The 12,320-nt window shown below is 58.1% G+C and overlaps 1 protein-coding gene across 1 annotated transcript; it reads right to left on the bottom strand.

Annotated features, from left to right (window-relative positions):
• Window positions 1-543: 543 nt before the first annotated feature.
• Window positions 544-2,133, bottom strand: LOC115506242 (lymphocyte antigen 6H-like). Its single transcript, XM_030304146.1, has 4 exons — window positions 2,011-2,133; window positions 1,803-1,859; window positions 1,469-1,588; window positions 544-1,171 (listed from the first exon to the last, which is right to left on the bottom strand). Exons 2-4 carry the CDS (start codon window positions 1,852-1,854, stop codon window positions 915-917), a joined length of 429 nt encoding a protein of 142 aa, XP_030160006.1. The 5' UTR covers window positions 1,855-1,859; window positions 2,011-2,133; the 3' UTR covers window positions 544-914.
• Between the last annotated feature and the right edge of the window lie 10,187 nt (window positions 2,134-12,320).

Raw genomic sequence — 12,320 nt, 5'->3', positions numbered from 1 at the left:
CCCAAGGTCACCCAGGGGACAGCGTGGCAAGGTCAGCAGTCTGGAGACTGGCCCACCAGCCGTGGTTCTCCTAACTCCTCTGCCCACAAGCACCCCTGTGCCCCACGTAGGCGCCCTGGCTCCGGAGCCCTCCCCCATCTCACTGTGGGTGGGGCGTGTAGGGTCAGGGTGTGTGGGTTGAGAAGGTGTGAAGGAGGGAAGGAACCAGCCCAGGCTCCCTCTTCCACCACCACCCCCTGCCTCTGCTGAGGATTCCCCCCGCACAGCGGCCACCAGAGGCCCTGGGAAGATGCCTCCCTGGGAAGTCCCAGGTAGGCCCCCGGCAGGGCTGGGGGGGGGGGGTCAGGGAGGATGCACTGGACGCTTCATGGGGAGGAGAGGAAGCCACCACCCAACGGTGCAGGGCTGACCCCAGGTCATAGCCCCTGGGCCACGGGCGCTTGCCTGGCTGGGGCAAAACCAAGCGGAAGCCAAGTGTCCCTCCCAGGCAGGCCACAGGAGCCACCCACCTTGCCCCGGCGGGGCGAAGCAAGCAAAGAACGCTGGGGTGTTGAAAGCGTTTATTCTCTTTCGGTCTTGGCTGGCACACCATTAGCGGGCCCCAGGCTGCGCTGTGGGCTCCGCTTTCCTGGGGGCCCCCATCCAGCCGGGGCTTAGCGGCCTCTGCATCTTGGGTCGGTGGTCAATCGATGGTGTTTGCAAAACGGGACAGACTTGTTGGTGCGGCAGGGTCCTGGGCGCCTGACGCCGGGGCTGGCCAGGTGGGCAGGCAGGAAAGCCTGTGTGTGGGCGAGCGTGCAGGGTGCAAATATGTGTGTGTGGGTGCATATGTACGCGTGCGTGTGCGAGGCCGCGAGCTTGCTTAACGCGCAGGCTGCAGGAAGCTTCGGCACGCCGGCCGGCCTGCGGGGTGCTCACGGCAGGGCCCGGAGGAAGGCGGGTCCTAGGCTGAGCAGGAGCCCTCCCGCCAGGGCCCAGGAGCTGCGCGCCATCCGGGCCACCCCGTTACAGAGGTCCTTTTCACAGCACGTCACCTCCTGCACTTCGAACTTAGTCAGGACCCCCTGGCTCAGGCTCTCAGGGTTGGTCATCTGTGAGAGCTGCGTCATAATCTTCGTGGCCACCTCGCAGGAGGGGGCGCAGCCCTTGTGCTGGGACTTTACCTTCTTTCCTGGGGGCAAGGAGGGAGGAGCGTGGCAGGCGAGCCCCCTCAGGTGGCCCGGGTCACTCGTCCCCTGGGGGCACGAGGCCCTCCTCTGCCGCCGGAGTCCCATCCGGTCCCACCAGGCCCCCCCACACGCTCCCCCGGAAAGCCTGGGGGAGGCCACCCCTCAGCTGGCAGATGGGGACACTGAGGGAGGCTGGAGGAGGTCCCCTGCCATACCTGCGCCCATCCGAGAGACTGGGAGGCCTCAGGGCACAGCTCCCTGAACCGCCCGCCCGCATCCTCTGGGTGCTGGAGACTCACCACTGCCCAAGGTCACGGTCATGTCACTGTTGAAGCAGACGCCGGACATGGGACATTGGATGGGCTGGCACTGGCTCGTGGTCTCCAGTTCCAAACAGCTGTAACACTGCAGGCTGAGGACTAGGCCGGTGGGGAGGGCGGGAAGGCTGGGTTTAGAGCTCCTGAGGCCAGAACCATTGCGGGGGGGCCGGGACCGTGTCCTGGAGGACAGACCCCTCACATGCACAAAACCACACAGCCTCTCGTGGTGGCGGCGGGGGGGGGATGTCACCCACGGTCCCCCCCGCCACCCCCCACCTCCCGGCGCAGACCCCTCCGGTGCCCTGATGCTCACCACGCTCCCAGCACAGCAGGAAAACCAGCAAAACCAGCTGGAGGCCTCTCATGGCTCCTGGAAACAACACGTGTGGGTGGGACCCTGGGGGCACCCCAGGCTCAGGCTCCTACCTCCCAAGACCCTGGCCCTCCCTGGATGACCCCTCCTGTGCCTCCGCAGGGATTCAGACAGGGATACAGACGGGGCTCCTTCCCGCTTCACTCACCTACTAACGTCAGGCTCCCTTCGGGTGAGCGGGCATCTGGAGCCTCTTCCCTGGTGGCCAAAGAACTTGTTCTCCAATCTGTTGGTGCCCCACCCAGAGGAAGCCGGGGCCGGGCTCTCCTGTCTCCACCTCTTCCGGGAGCTCTAGCTGTCGGACCCCAGGCAGGACCCTGAGTCCCAGACCAAGAGGGGATGTCACTTAGCTGACAAGCAGTGACTTTGGGGAAATTCCAGAAGGAAGCTGGGTGCCCCTCCCTCCCCCCTGCCCCGTTTCTGGCTCCACCTTCAGAGGTCGTCCGTCTCCCTTCCTCCCCCAGTCCTCCCCACGCCCCCATCCCACAAGCCTGTCCTGTCCTGCATGCATCGTCCCCAAAAAAGTACCCCCCAAAATCACAAAAGCAAAAAGAAAAAATTTTGAACGTTTCAATACATTGTTTTTCGTTTTCCTGCTGCACCTGACTTCCATGTAGTAATGGGTGTCGAGCAGCTCATTTTTATGGCCTCTTCACCTTGTACATTGATTCTTCGGTTGAACTTATCATTTATATAATCTTTTAAAAAAATATTTATTAATTTATCTTGGGAAGAGCAGGGGAGGGCCAGAGAGAGCGGGGACAGAGGGTCCGAAGCAGGCTCTGTGCTGACAGCAGTAAGCCCGATGTGGGGCTCGAACTCACGAACCCCGAGATCCTGACCCGAGCCGAAGTTGGACGCGCAGCCAACTGAGCCACCCAGGCGCCCCTAAATTCACATGATCTTAAACATCCAGTAGACGTAACATTAGCTTATTTGACTGGCAAACTCAGATAGTTATCAAAACGTACGCTTATGTTCTACTTAGTGATGCGAACTCAGAAGACATAGCTGTGTTTCCTAAACCAACGATATCCGATCTTATTTACCCAAGATTTACCCAAATCACATAAACTTGAACAGCATTTGGTTGGTTTCTAAAATCCATAAGAGTTTTAGGGATATTTTGTCTATGTGAGCACTCACTGACCTCTAAGCAAATTAGAGCAATCCTCTCTACAAGAGTTTATAAATTATTTCGATAGTCTTATCCAGAGGCAGGAGAAGATCATATATACACGGCACAGTGGACACAGAAACATCCCGGAAGACACAGATAGATGCGGTATAGCTTTACTCCAAAATGTTAGCAGGTGAGGCATAAACAGAATAACAGAAAACTCCCTGGTTTATATAAGAGTTGGTTCTTACCTTCGCCCCACTTTCTAGTTTTCTCTGAACTGCGTTTCTGCAGAGGAGCCCGTGTGAGGTCACCCATCGGTGATTGTGGAACACCCCTCGAGGTTCTCTCCTGCCCCGATGTGTGGTCTCTCACGGGGGCTGTAGACTACACTTTGGTCGAGGTGCTGAGGGGTCGCCAAGCAGCCCTCCGGTGTCTCCAAAGTTCCTCTGGGCGGATAAAACTGTTTCCGATTAGCCTCTCAGCCTCAGTGGTTGTTGTCGGGGTCCCTGCGTCCCTGAGGGCCCCTGGGGGTGGCAGGTGGCCTCAAGTTGGAGCGACCGTAGAGGCTGAGTGTGGAGCGGAAGGGAGGCGGAGAGGAGGCCGGAGGTCACCGAAGGTCCAATTATCTTAGAAAAACTTGCCAACAGGGAGGAAGTGGACAGCTAGCCCCGTCGTGGCAAGTGTAGAAGTGTGCAGAAACAGGGGGCGGGGAGGGGCGTTCAATAAAGGAAAGTTCCAGCAGGGCCTCTGCCAAGAAAGAGCATCCTGAAAAGCAAGGGACTGAATTTCCATCAAGTTAGACTCCAGGGTCAAGCTCCCGTGTTCTGAACTGGGGCCGGGGTGGGGGGGGGGGGGCTGTGACAGGCCCTGTGGTGGTGTCCCTCCCACCCTGCTCGCTCCACTCGATACCTTAGCCTTCAGTACAGGAGCCCCTTGTCCACAGGGGCCAGCTCCAAGACCCCCAGGGATGGCTCAACACGGATAGTACTAACCCTTGTATGCACGATGTTTCTTCCTGTGTGTACATACCTATGAGAAAGTTTGATTTACAACCGGGCACAGGAAGAGATCGGGCCCCTAAGTGAGAAGAAAAGGCAGCAACGAGAAGTATACTGTCGTGGAAGTCGCGAGAACCTGCGCTCTCCCTAAAGCATCCTGCCTGCCCCGGCCCTTCTTCTCGTGAGCGGGTGAGATGATGGAGTGGCCACGTGGCCCGAGGGAGCGAGGCGAGGGGGAGGACCATCCGCCCGCGGGCCACACAGGTGACGGAGACCGCGGGTGGTGGAGACTGGGCAAAGTGAGACCGCAGACAAGGGGACCGCTGCCATGAGGGGACTACCTCATGGTGTGACTGTCTGGAGACAGGGCCCTTCAAGAAGTCATTAAGTCATTAAGGGTACGTGAGGTCCTACGGGTGAGCCCTAATCCGATGTGACTGATGCCTCATAAGAAGAAGACATTTGGACACACGTCGAACGCCAGCATTGGAGGAGGTCATCGAGAGGACGTGAGGGCTGGCCCTGTCCTTGGAACGGGCGCTCTGCCAGCCACTCCCGCAGTGGCTGCTGTTCCAAGGACGCGGCCTTGACAGAGGAACCTGGCATTGAGACGGTCTGGACCAGTTATGGCCTTTACATAAACTTGGAAGGTGCGGCAGCCGGGCCCCGCCCGAGATCTAGGGGTCTTGTGGCTCCCAAGACAAGCCTGGTGTGTAAGTTCCCTCTGCTTATAAACCTCCTACCTACCAACCCGGCCTGCCTCTTTCTTCCACTCTCCCTGCCCTCTGTGTACCTGGGCCGGTTGGCAAACCAACAGCCCGAGATGAATGTTCACGGAAGACCACGCACGCAAACAGCTGTCCCCGCCACGCTTCTCGACTGGCACCCAGAGCACCGGCCCAGGGGGCGGACACAAGGCTTCAAAGATGTGCACCTGATCTTTGAATACGGGCAGGGGGCATCTGATCCTTCGGAGGGACGGCGCCGCGCTCTTAAAGAAGAATCACGCTGACACTTTCTCCAGTGGTAGCAAGATTTTATTCGAGACGCTCAACGTGCGGCAGTAGGAGCTGGGATGACTGCCGGAGGCGGGAGGGAGTGAGCCCAGCTCCCTGAGCGGAGAGAGAGGGGAGGGCCTGGGGCATCTCGGAGAGGAGTCCAGGCCAGGAGGCTCTGGCTCCTGCCGCAGAAGGGCTTACGGTGAGTCACGGTCATGGGTGGAGATAAGGGATCTCATCCACAATCGAGTGCGGCAGGAGCCTCACCAAACTCCCTTAGCGGGGCACCCACGGGGCTCAGTCCACTGAGCGTCCGACTTCGGCTCAGTTCACGATCTCACGGTTTGTGAGTTCGAGCCCCGCGTCGGGCTCTGTGCTGACGGCTCAGAGCCCGGAGCCTGCTTCGGATTCTGTGTCTCTCTCTCTCTCTGCTCCTCCCCCACTGGTGCTCTCTCTCTCTCTCTCTCTCTCTCTCTCTCAAAAATAAATAAACATCAAAAAAAATTTTTTTAATACATAAATAAACCCACTTAGCAGGATTCTTTGCTAAATGGGGGCAGTTCAGGCCAAAGAGAGGATGGGGAAAGGTGCAGGCCTTGTCAGGAAGAGGGCTCAAAAGATCCTGCCAGAGTTTGGTTGAGGGTGGAATCTTGGTCAGATGGTAGCTGAAAATAAGCCGGCGGGATACGACTAGAGCCCCGCTCTGTCATTAATAACTAGTCCAGTCCATCATAATCCGGCCGGAAAACATGCCCCTGAGCAAGTGACTCAGGCGACTTCACAGGCCCCCACTTGGCCCCAGAAAGCCCTTGCTGGACCGTGGCCTCACCTTTTCTCTTTGCGACCCTTAGGGGACAGGAATCCTGACGTTAGCATGTCCCAGCCAGGAGCAATTGGCCGTGCCAGGGGACATCTTGGCCATGTCCAGGGTGTGGAGACGTGGGAGGAGAGAAGAGGGCTGGGTTTGGAAGGATGCACCCAAAAGGTTCAGATGGCCACGCCTCACCGCATCCAGGAGGCAGTGTGGACGAGGAGTGAGGTGGGAGGTAAGTTCTCAGCACCCAGCATGTGCCCCACCACCTCGAGGAGCCCCCCCAAGCCTCGCGGTGGACGCTTTTCCACCATTTCCCAGCCAGGGCCTCGAGCAGACACAGCGCGGAGGGAGGGCTGGCGCTCAGAACCGCTGTCTGCCCAGGAGCGGAAGGAGCCGCAGACGAGCTCCCTCCTCCTGGTCTCTGGGGCTCTGTTCACCCCGCTTACCAGGCGAGCGTGGACTTGGGGGCGTCCACCCCGTGCAGTAGGCTGAGATCCGACTCTGTCTCTGTGTAGTGTGATGCTCAGATTACCCCAGACGTGGTGCTCCGAGCCCTAGAGCTGGTCTCTCTGTCCTGCCGTGTCCCCGTCCTGCAGGGGGGCATCCAGGCTTTCCGGCATCTGAAGCGTTCCCAGCTCCTCTTGCTCTGTTCTGGAACCAGCCCTGGAGCAGCTCTTCTCCCAGGAGCCCTGCTTCTTCTTGGCAGAGAGCGGTTCCGGGGTCAAACCGTAGATACGCTTGTCCCTGCTGGGTGCCTCTGTGAGTGCACAGACCCAGGAAACACAGGCCACCGCTGTCTCTCACCTGGACACTTGTGGCACGTCCGTGCCCTGGGCCCATCGGAACCGCGAGTTCAAACCAGTGTCTGCATGTGATCCAACACGGGGCGGGGTGGGGGGGGAGCTCATTCAGGCTCCGCCGCCCACGATGTTCAGTCTATTCACTCTGTCCCGCTGCAGGTGGCCAGTCTCCATCTCCCCTCTTCTGGGTTGGACTGTGTTCCCCAAACAATCTGTCCGAGTCCTACCCGCCCGTGAATTTGACCTTACTTTGCCGTAGGGTCGTTGCAGACAGAATTGGCGAAGACGAGCCCCACCCGCCGCAGGGTGGGCCCTAAGTCCTATGTGACTAGTGTTCTTGTAAGGAGACAGGCGTGCAGGGAGAGGAGAGCCAAGCGACCACAGGGACAGAGACTGGAGAGATGCAGCCCGCGGCCAAGGACCGCGGAGGGCGGCAGGGGAGGTGAGGCGTGGGTCTGCCCTGCTGTCTTCAGAGGGGGCCCAGCCCAGCCTACACGTGGGTTCCGGATTCCCAGCGTCCAACACTGCCACAGAGGACAATTCCAGTGTTGGAAGCCACCTGCGGTGTCGGTCCTTTGTTGCGGCGCCCCTCCCCCACCCACGCGCGCCCCCCATCGGACGCCCGTCGCTCGGGCTGAGGCTGCGGGGAGTTTCCACCTGCTGAGCAACCACCACCCCCCCACCGCCCGCCATCTGGGGCCGTCGAGGCAGAGAATGGGGCTGTAGGGGCCGGTGGACTGTCCCGGTGACCGAGGGATAAGAGCTTACAGCTTCACTGACGGAGCAAGCGTGGCGAACTGGATGCCCTGGGGTCCCTCCCTCCTCCCGTTCCTTAGGCCCGACAGCCCCGGGCAACGGGAGAGCTGAGAGGGGGAGCCCCTGCACCTGCCAGCCTGCAGCCGCGTGCTCACATTGGTGGGGGAGCAGAAGCAGGGGCCCTCACCCCCCCCCGGGGGCTGCTCACCCCCACGCCCCCATCCGCCCACCACGGTGTCTCCCCAAACGCGGCGCCGGCCAGCTGCTGGGGGCTGGGGTCGGGGGACCGCGGAACGGGGGGCTGGAGAGAAGGGGGCACTGACCTGGCCTTCTGGGGGGCCCCGGTCCTCGGGTGGGCTCTGCTGAGACTGGGACAATTAAAATGCACCAGGAGAGAGAGGAGTCGGCTGTTTCAAGCCCGGTGGAAAGGAAGAGAAGAAAGGAAGGGTGTGAAGGAGGAAGCGGGAAGGCCCCCCTCCCCGCAGCCCCAGTATCCGAGATCCAGGGACCTTAGCTCAGGCAGGTAATCCCTACCAGGCCCCAGTCACACACCCGTGTCCACTTAGCACCTGTTCTTAATGAGCAGTGTGCCAGCAACTGGGGGCACATCAGGGGAAAAGGACGCTTCTGTGCCGTAAAGAGACCTGGAAGGCAGCAAGCCGGGAGTGGCTCACAGGTAACTCCCTGTGCCCAGCCCCGGAGGTGCTCTGGAGCGTGGGGAGGAGGGAGGGGTTTGTGCGCAATTTTACATGTAATTTTGCAACTTCAAAGGTCGCAACTTCAAGGTGGAGAGAGGGATTTTTGAGCAAAGACGGAAAAGGGAGCGAGTGGTTCGTGCACAGCGTGCATAGAAAGTTCCAGAAACAGCAGCGGGGGGGGGGGGGGGGAGGGGGGGAGGAGTGCAGGCCAGTGTCTGAGGGGGCCGCCAGCCGGAACAGAGGTCTATCTCTAGGGCTCTGAGGGCAATACCCACAGGATTTCCTTGTGAACAACCGATAAACTCGATAAACTCGGTGAAGAAAGACTGGGCCCTTGCTGAGGAAATTCTGATTGTTTTTGCGCAGACAATGGAATGTTCTATAGCCTGTAGCCACTAAATTAAGCCAGAGGTCCTTCCCCCTACCGGTGGGATATGTGTGCGCCCTGCTCAGTAGGGCGGGACCTGTGTGCACACAACGTGTCTGTGTCTTAGGAGGTGACACCCTGCGGCTCCGTTCCCTCTGAGGTTCACTTTGGCTTTTTAACATTTTTATTTTCACGTAACCTCTATACCCAACGTGGGGCTCAAACTCATGACCTTGATGTCTAGAGGCGCAGGCTCCACCACCTGGGCCAGCCTCGGGAGGAGACTGTGAGGGTTACTTTTCTGAGCCCTGCCCCCCATTTCTAGCTCAGCTTGGGGCCTTTCACTAGCCTTGGTGATTGAGCCCCTTCCTGGGGTGGGGGGGGGGAGCACTGCCAGGTCGGGGAGGGGGGAGGGGAGGCCAGGCGGTGGCTGAGGTGGGTGGGCCACCTTGGGAGGGTATCGGCTCTGGCAGGCAGTGAGGACTACGGGCTTCCAAAGCCAGGGTCAGGAAATCATACTTGACCTGGAAAACACTGGGAGCCTCTGGACACAAACTGAACCAACCTTTTGGAATCTCTGACAGTGTTATTCCAGCCCAAGTTAGGAGAGCTGGTCCAGGAGCATGGGGTTCACAGGGAAGAAAGCGCCCCGGAGAATGAATGGTTGTTACAGGGTTACGCTCGTTTTTACGTCTTGTAGGAGCTCAACATGATACATTAGCATCTGGGCAGGAAGCACAAGTTCTGTGTCAAGGAGCACAGAGTGTGGGATTGGCGCACACGTTAGGGACAAGACGGTTTTCCTGTAGACTACTCATTCACAGCGTAGGTGCCATAAACCTGGCTTTTGGTTTAAACAAAGTTCACGCACGGTCACACTGATTTAGAAAGAAATCTAAAGTGGCGTCCCCCTATTATTTTCTTGAGATAGAGTTCATTGTCAATTTGGCTAACGCACAGTGGGCTCTCGGCTTCGGGAGTAGAGGCCCGTGATTCATCGCTTCCATACGACGCCCAGTGCTCATCCCAACAAGCGCCCTCCTCGATGCCCATCACCCACTTTCCCTGCCCACCCGCCCCCCGCTTCAACCGTCAGTTTGCTCTCAAGAGTTTCTTATGGTTTGCCTCCCTCCCTCTCTGTTTGAAACTTTTTTGCCCTTCCCCTCCGCCATGGTCTTCTGTTAAGTTTCTCAGGATCCACATACGAGTGAAAACATATATCTTTCTCTGCCTGACTTATTTCACTCAACATAATGCCTTCCAGTTCCATCCACATTGTCGCAAATGGCAGGATTTCATTCTTGTTCATGGCCAAGTAGTATTCCATTGTATATATAAACCACATCTTCTTTATCCATTCATCAGTTAACGGACATTTGGGCTCTTTCCATACTTTTGGTATTCGTTATTAGGTATTTTGGTTATAGCGCTGCTGTAAACATTGGGGTGCATTTGCCCCCTTTGAAACAGCATACCTGTATCCCTTGGATAGATACCTAATAGTGCGATTGCTGAGTTGTAGAATAGTTCTATTTTTAACACTGGTTTCCAGAGTGGCTGCACCAGTTTGCATTCCCGCCAGCAGCGCACAAGGGTTCCTCTTTCTCCGCATCCTCGCCAACATCTGTTGTTGCCTGAGTTGTTAACGTTAGCCATTCTGACAGGTGTGAGGTGGTATCTCAGTGTGGTTTTGCTTTGTATTTCCCTGATGATGAGTGACGTTGAGCATTTTTTCATGTGTCGGTTGGCCATCTGGATGTCTTCTTTGGAGAAGTGTCTATTCATGTCTGCTGCCCATTTCTTCACTGGATCATTCGTTTTTCCGGTGTTGAGTTTGAGAAGTTCTTTATAGATTTTGGCTACTAACCTTTTATCTGATATGTCGTTTGCAAATATCTTCTCCCATTCTATCGGTTGACTTTTAGTTTTGCTGATTGTTTCCTTCGCTGTGCAGAAGGTTTTTATTTTGAAGAGGTCCCAGTAGTTCATTTTTGCTTTTGTTTCCCTTGCCTCCGGAGGCGTGTTGAGTAAGAAGTTGCTGCGGCCAAGATCAAAGAGGTTTTTGCCTGCTTTCCCCTCAAGGATTTTGATGGCTTCCTGTCTTACATTGAGGTCTTTCATCCATGTTGAGTTTATTTTTGTGTCTGGTGTAAGGAAGTGGTCCAGGATCATTCTTCTGCGTGTCACTGTCCAGTTTTCAAGCACCACTTGCTGAAGAGACTGTCTTTATTCCATTGGATGTAATCTTTCCTGCTTTGTCAAAGATCAGTTGGCCATATGTTTGTGGGTCCATTTCTGGGTTCTCTATTCTGTTCCATTGGTCTATGTGTCTGTTTTTGTGTAAAGTGGCATCCCTTATATCTCAGGCCTTTAGAGAGGTTTTTCTCTTATCAGAGCACCAGGCAGAGGCAGTGGTGGGCTATCTGTGTGCCCTATCTGTGTTCCTGGTAAAAGTAACTTAAGCTTCTAATCTGAATCACCCTGCCTGCACCTGCACTCACAGATCACCATGGTCATACCGTTTCCAGAAGTGGGGACCGAGGCTGGGTATTGGAGCCACTTGCCCTCCTGAGTGGACAGCCCTCAGGCCCAGCACTCCTTCTGCTCTGGGTCAAAGGGCCAAGTCCCTGTAGGGATGGGGTCAGAGAATGGTGGCCCCCCTGGTTCCTGCTGCCCCTGCCTGGGGAGATGGGAGGCTGGTGGGGGGCAGGCTGAGCGTGGGAGCGGAGGGAGGCAGGGTGGGGCTGGGTGAGGTGCAGAGGGGATGGGAGGAGGAGCCTGGGGCTTTGAGTTTCTATTTCCTGCAGGCTGGGGGAAGGTAGGCAGGGTGGGGAGGGGCGGGGCTGGGGAAAGGAACCTTGCTGGGTGGCCCTGCCCCAGGCTCTCCTGGGCCCTGGCATCTGTCCAGGCTGCAGCCAGGAGCCCTGCGAGGGCTGTCGGGCCAGGCACCGCTCTGGCCAGGAGCCCAGGCTCCCCAATCTCAGCGCCCAGGTGCCTGGGGATGCCCCTCCCCACCCTGTTTCTGGGTAGCCAAATTCAGCTTTGTCTTCTGACCCCGGATTTCCTGCATCTGCCCACAGAGGGGGGCTCTCTGGGGAGTGCATGGGTGTGCCTGGCCCCTGCCCCCTGGGCTGCCCCTCCCTGGCTGCTGGGTCCGCACCTGCTGGCCTGGGAGGTGGAGGGGATCCTGACTGTCCTCTGGCTTCCTCCCACTGTGCTCCTCCAGGGGTGCCCGTGGTCCAGGCCGGCGGGGCACTGCACCTCCTCCCCCACACCCCATCCTTGGCATCTGCCTGCACTAGACCCACTCTGCTCTCTTATGGTTGATTTTCGAGGTCCCCCAGCCTGCTGGCCGGTGGGCCCAGGTGGGACCGAGGACATCTCCTGATAAGCGGGGAGAACAGAGCTGCAGATGGGGACAAAACAAGACCCGGGAATGACAGGACAGCTGTGGCCAGCGCTCAGGCCTGCTGAGACCTGACTGCCCCAGCCAGTCCCCCCGCAGCCCACCCAGGACGGGTGGCCTGAGGGGCCATGCCAGCAGGCCAGCCGTGCGGGGGCCACTGTGCTGTGCTCCAGCCTGTGGAGATGTCTCACATGGAAAGAGCATGCCTAACGTCCCCAGGGAGGCACTATGTGACATGCGAGGACGCTCTCTCCTCACTTGGGGTCCCAGAGTATCACCCGGTTCGGTTTTTCTGGAGTCCCTTTATCCGCCCTCGGTGTGAGAAGGTGCAGTGGAAACATCGGAGCCTCTAAGGAAAAGGCATAAGAAATTGATTCGGGGTGTGGGGGGCGGGGAAGGCACAGAGAGGAGATGGGCTGGGGGGTGGCGGCAGGCAGGGGGGTGGGGAGGAGGGCAGGATGTGGGTGACAGCCGATACCACCTGACCTCGGCCCACTC

This window comes from Lynx canadensis, chromosome F2 (genome assembly GCF_007474595.2).
Source record: "Lynx canadensis isolate LIC74 chromosome F2, mLynCan4.pri.v2, whole genome shotgun sequence".
NCBI classification, from domain to species: Eukaryota; Metazoa; Chordata; class Mammalia; order Carnivora; family Felidae; genus Lynx; species Lynx canadensis.
Note: the sequence above shows the minus strand (reverse complement) of the source record. Positions and strands in the feature narration are given on the sequence as shown.

Bases quoted from the DNA above. Each gene is read 5' to 3' on its own strand.
- LOC115506242 (XM_030304146.1), bottom strand. From the start codon at position 1,854: ATGAGAGGCCTCCAGCTGGTTTTGCTGGTTTTCCTGCTGTGCTGGGAG. The intron at 1,589-1,802 runs GTGAGCATCAGG...CCACCGGCCTAG, and splicing joins CCTGCTGTGCTGGGAGCGTG to TCCTCAGCCTGCAGTGTTAC. The intron at 1,172-1,468 runs GTGAGTCTCCAG...CCTTGCCCCCAG, and splicing joins GACCGTGACCTTGGGCAGTG to GAAAGAAGGTAAAGTCCCAG.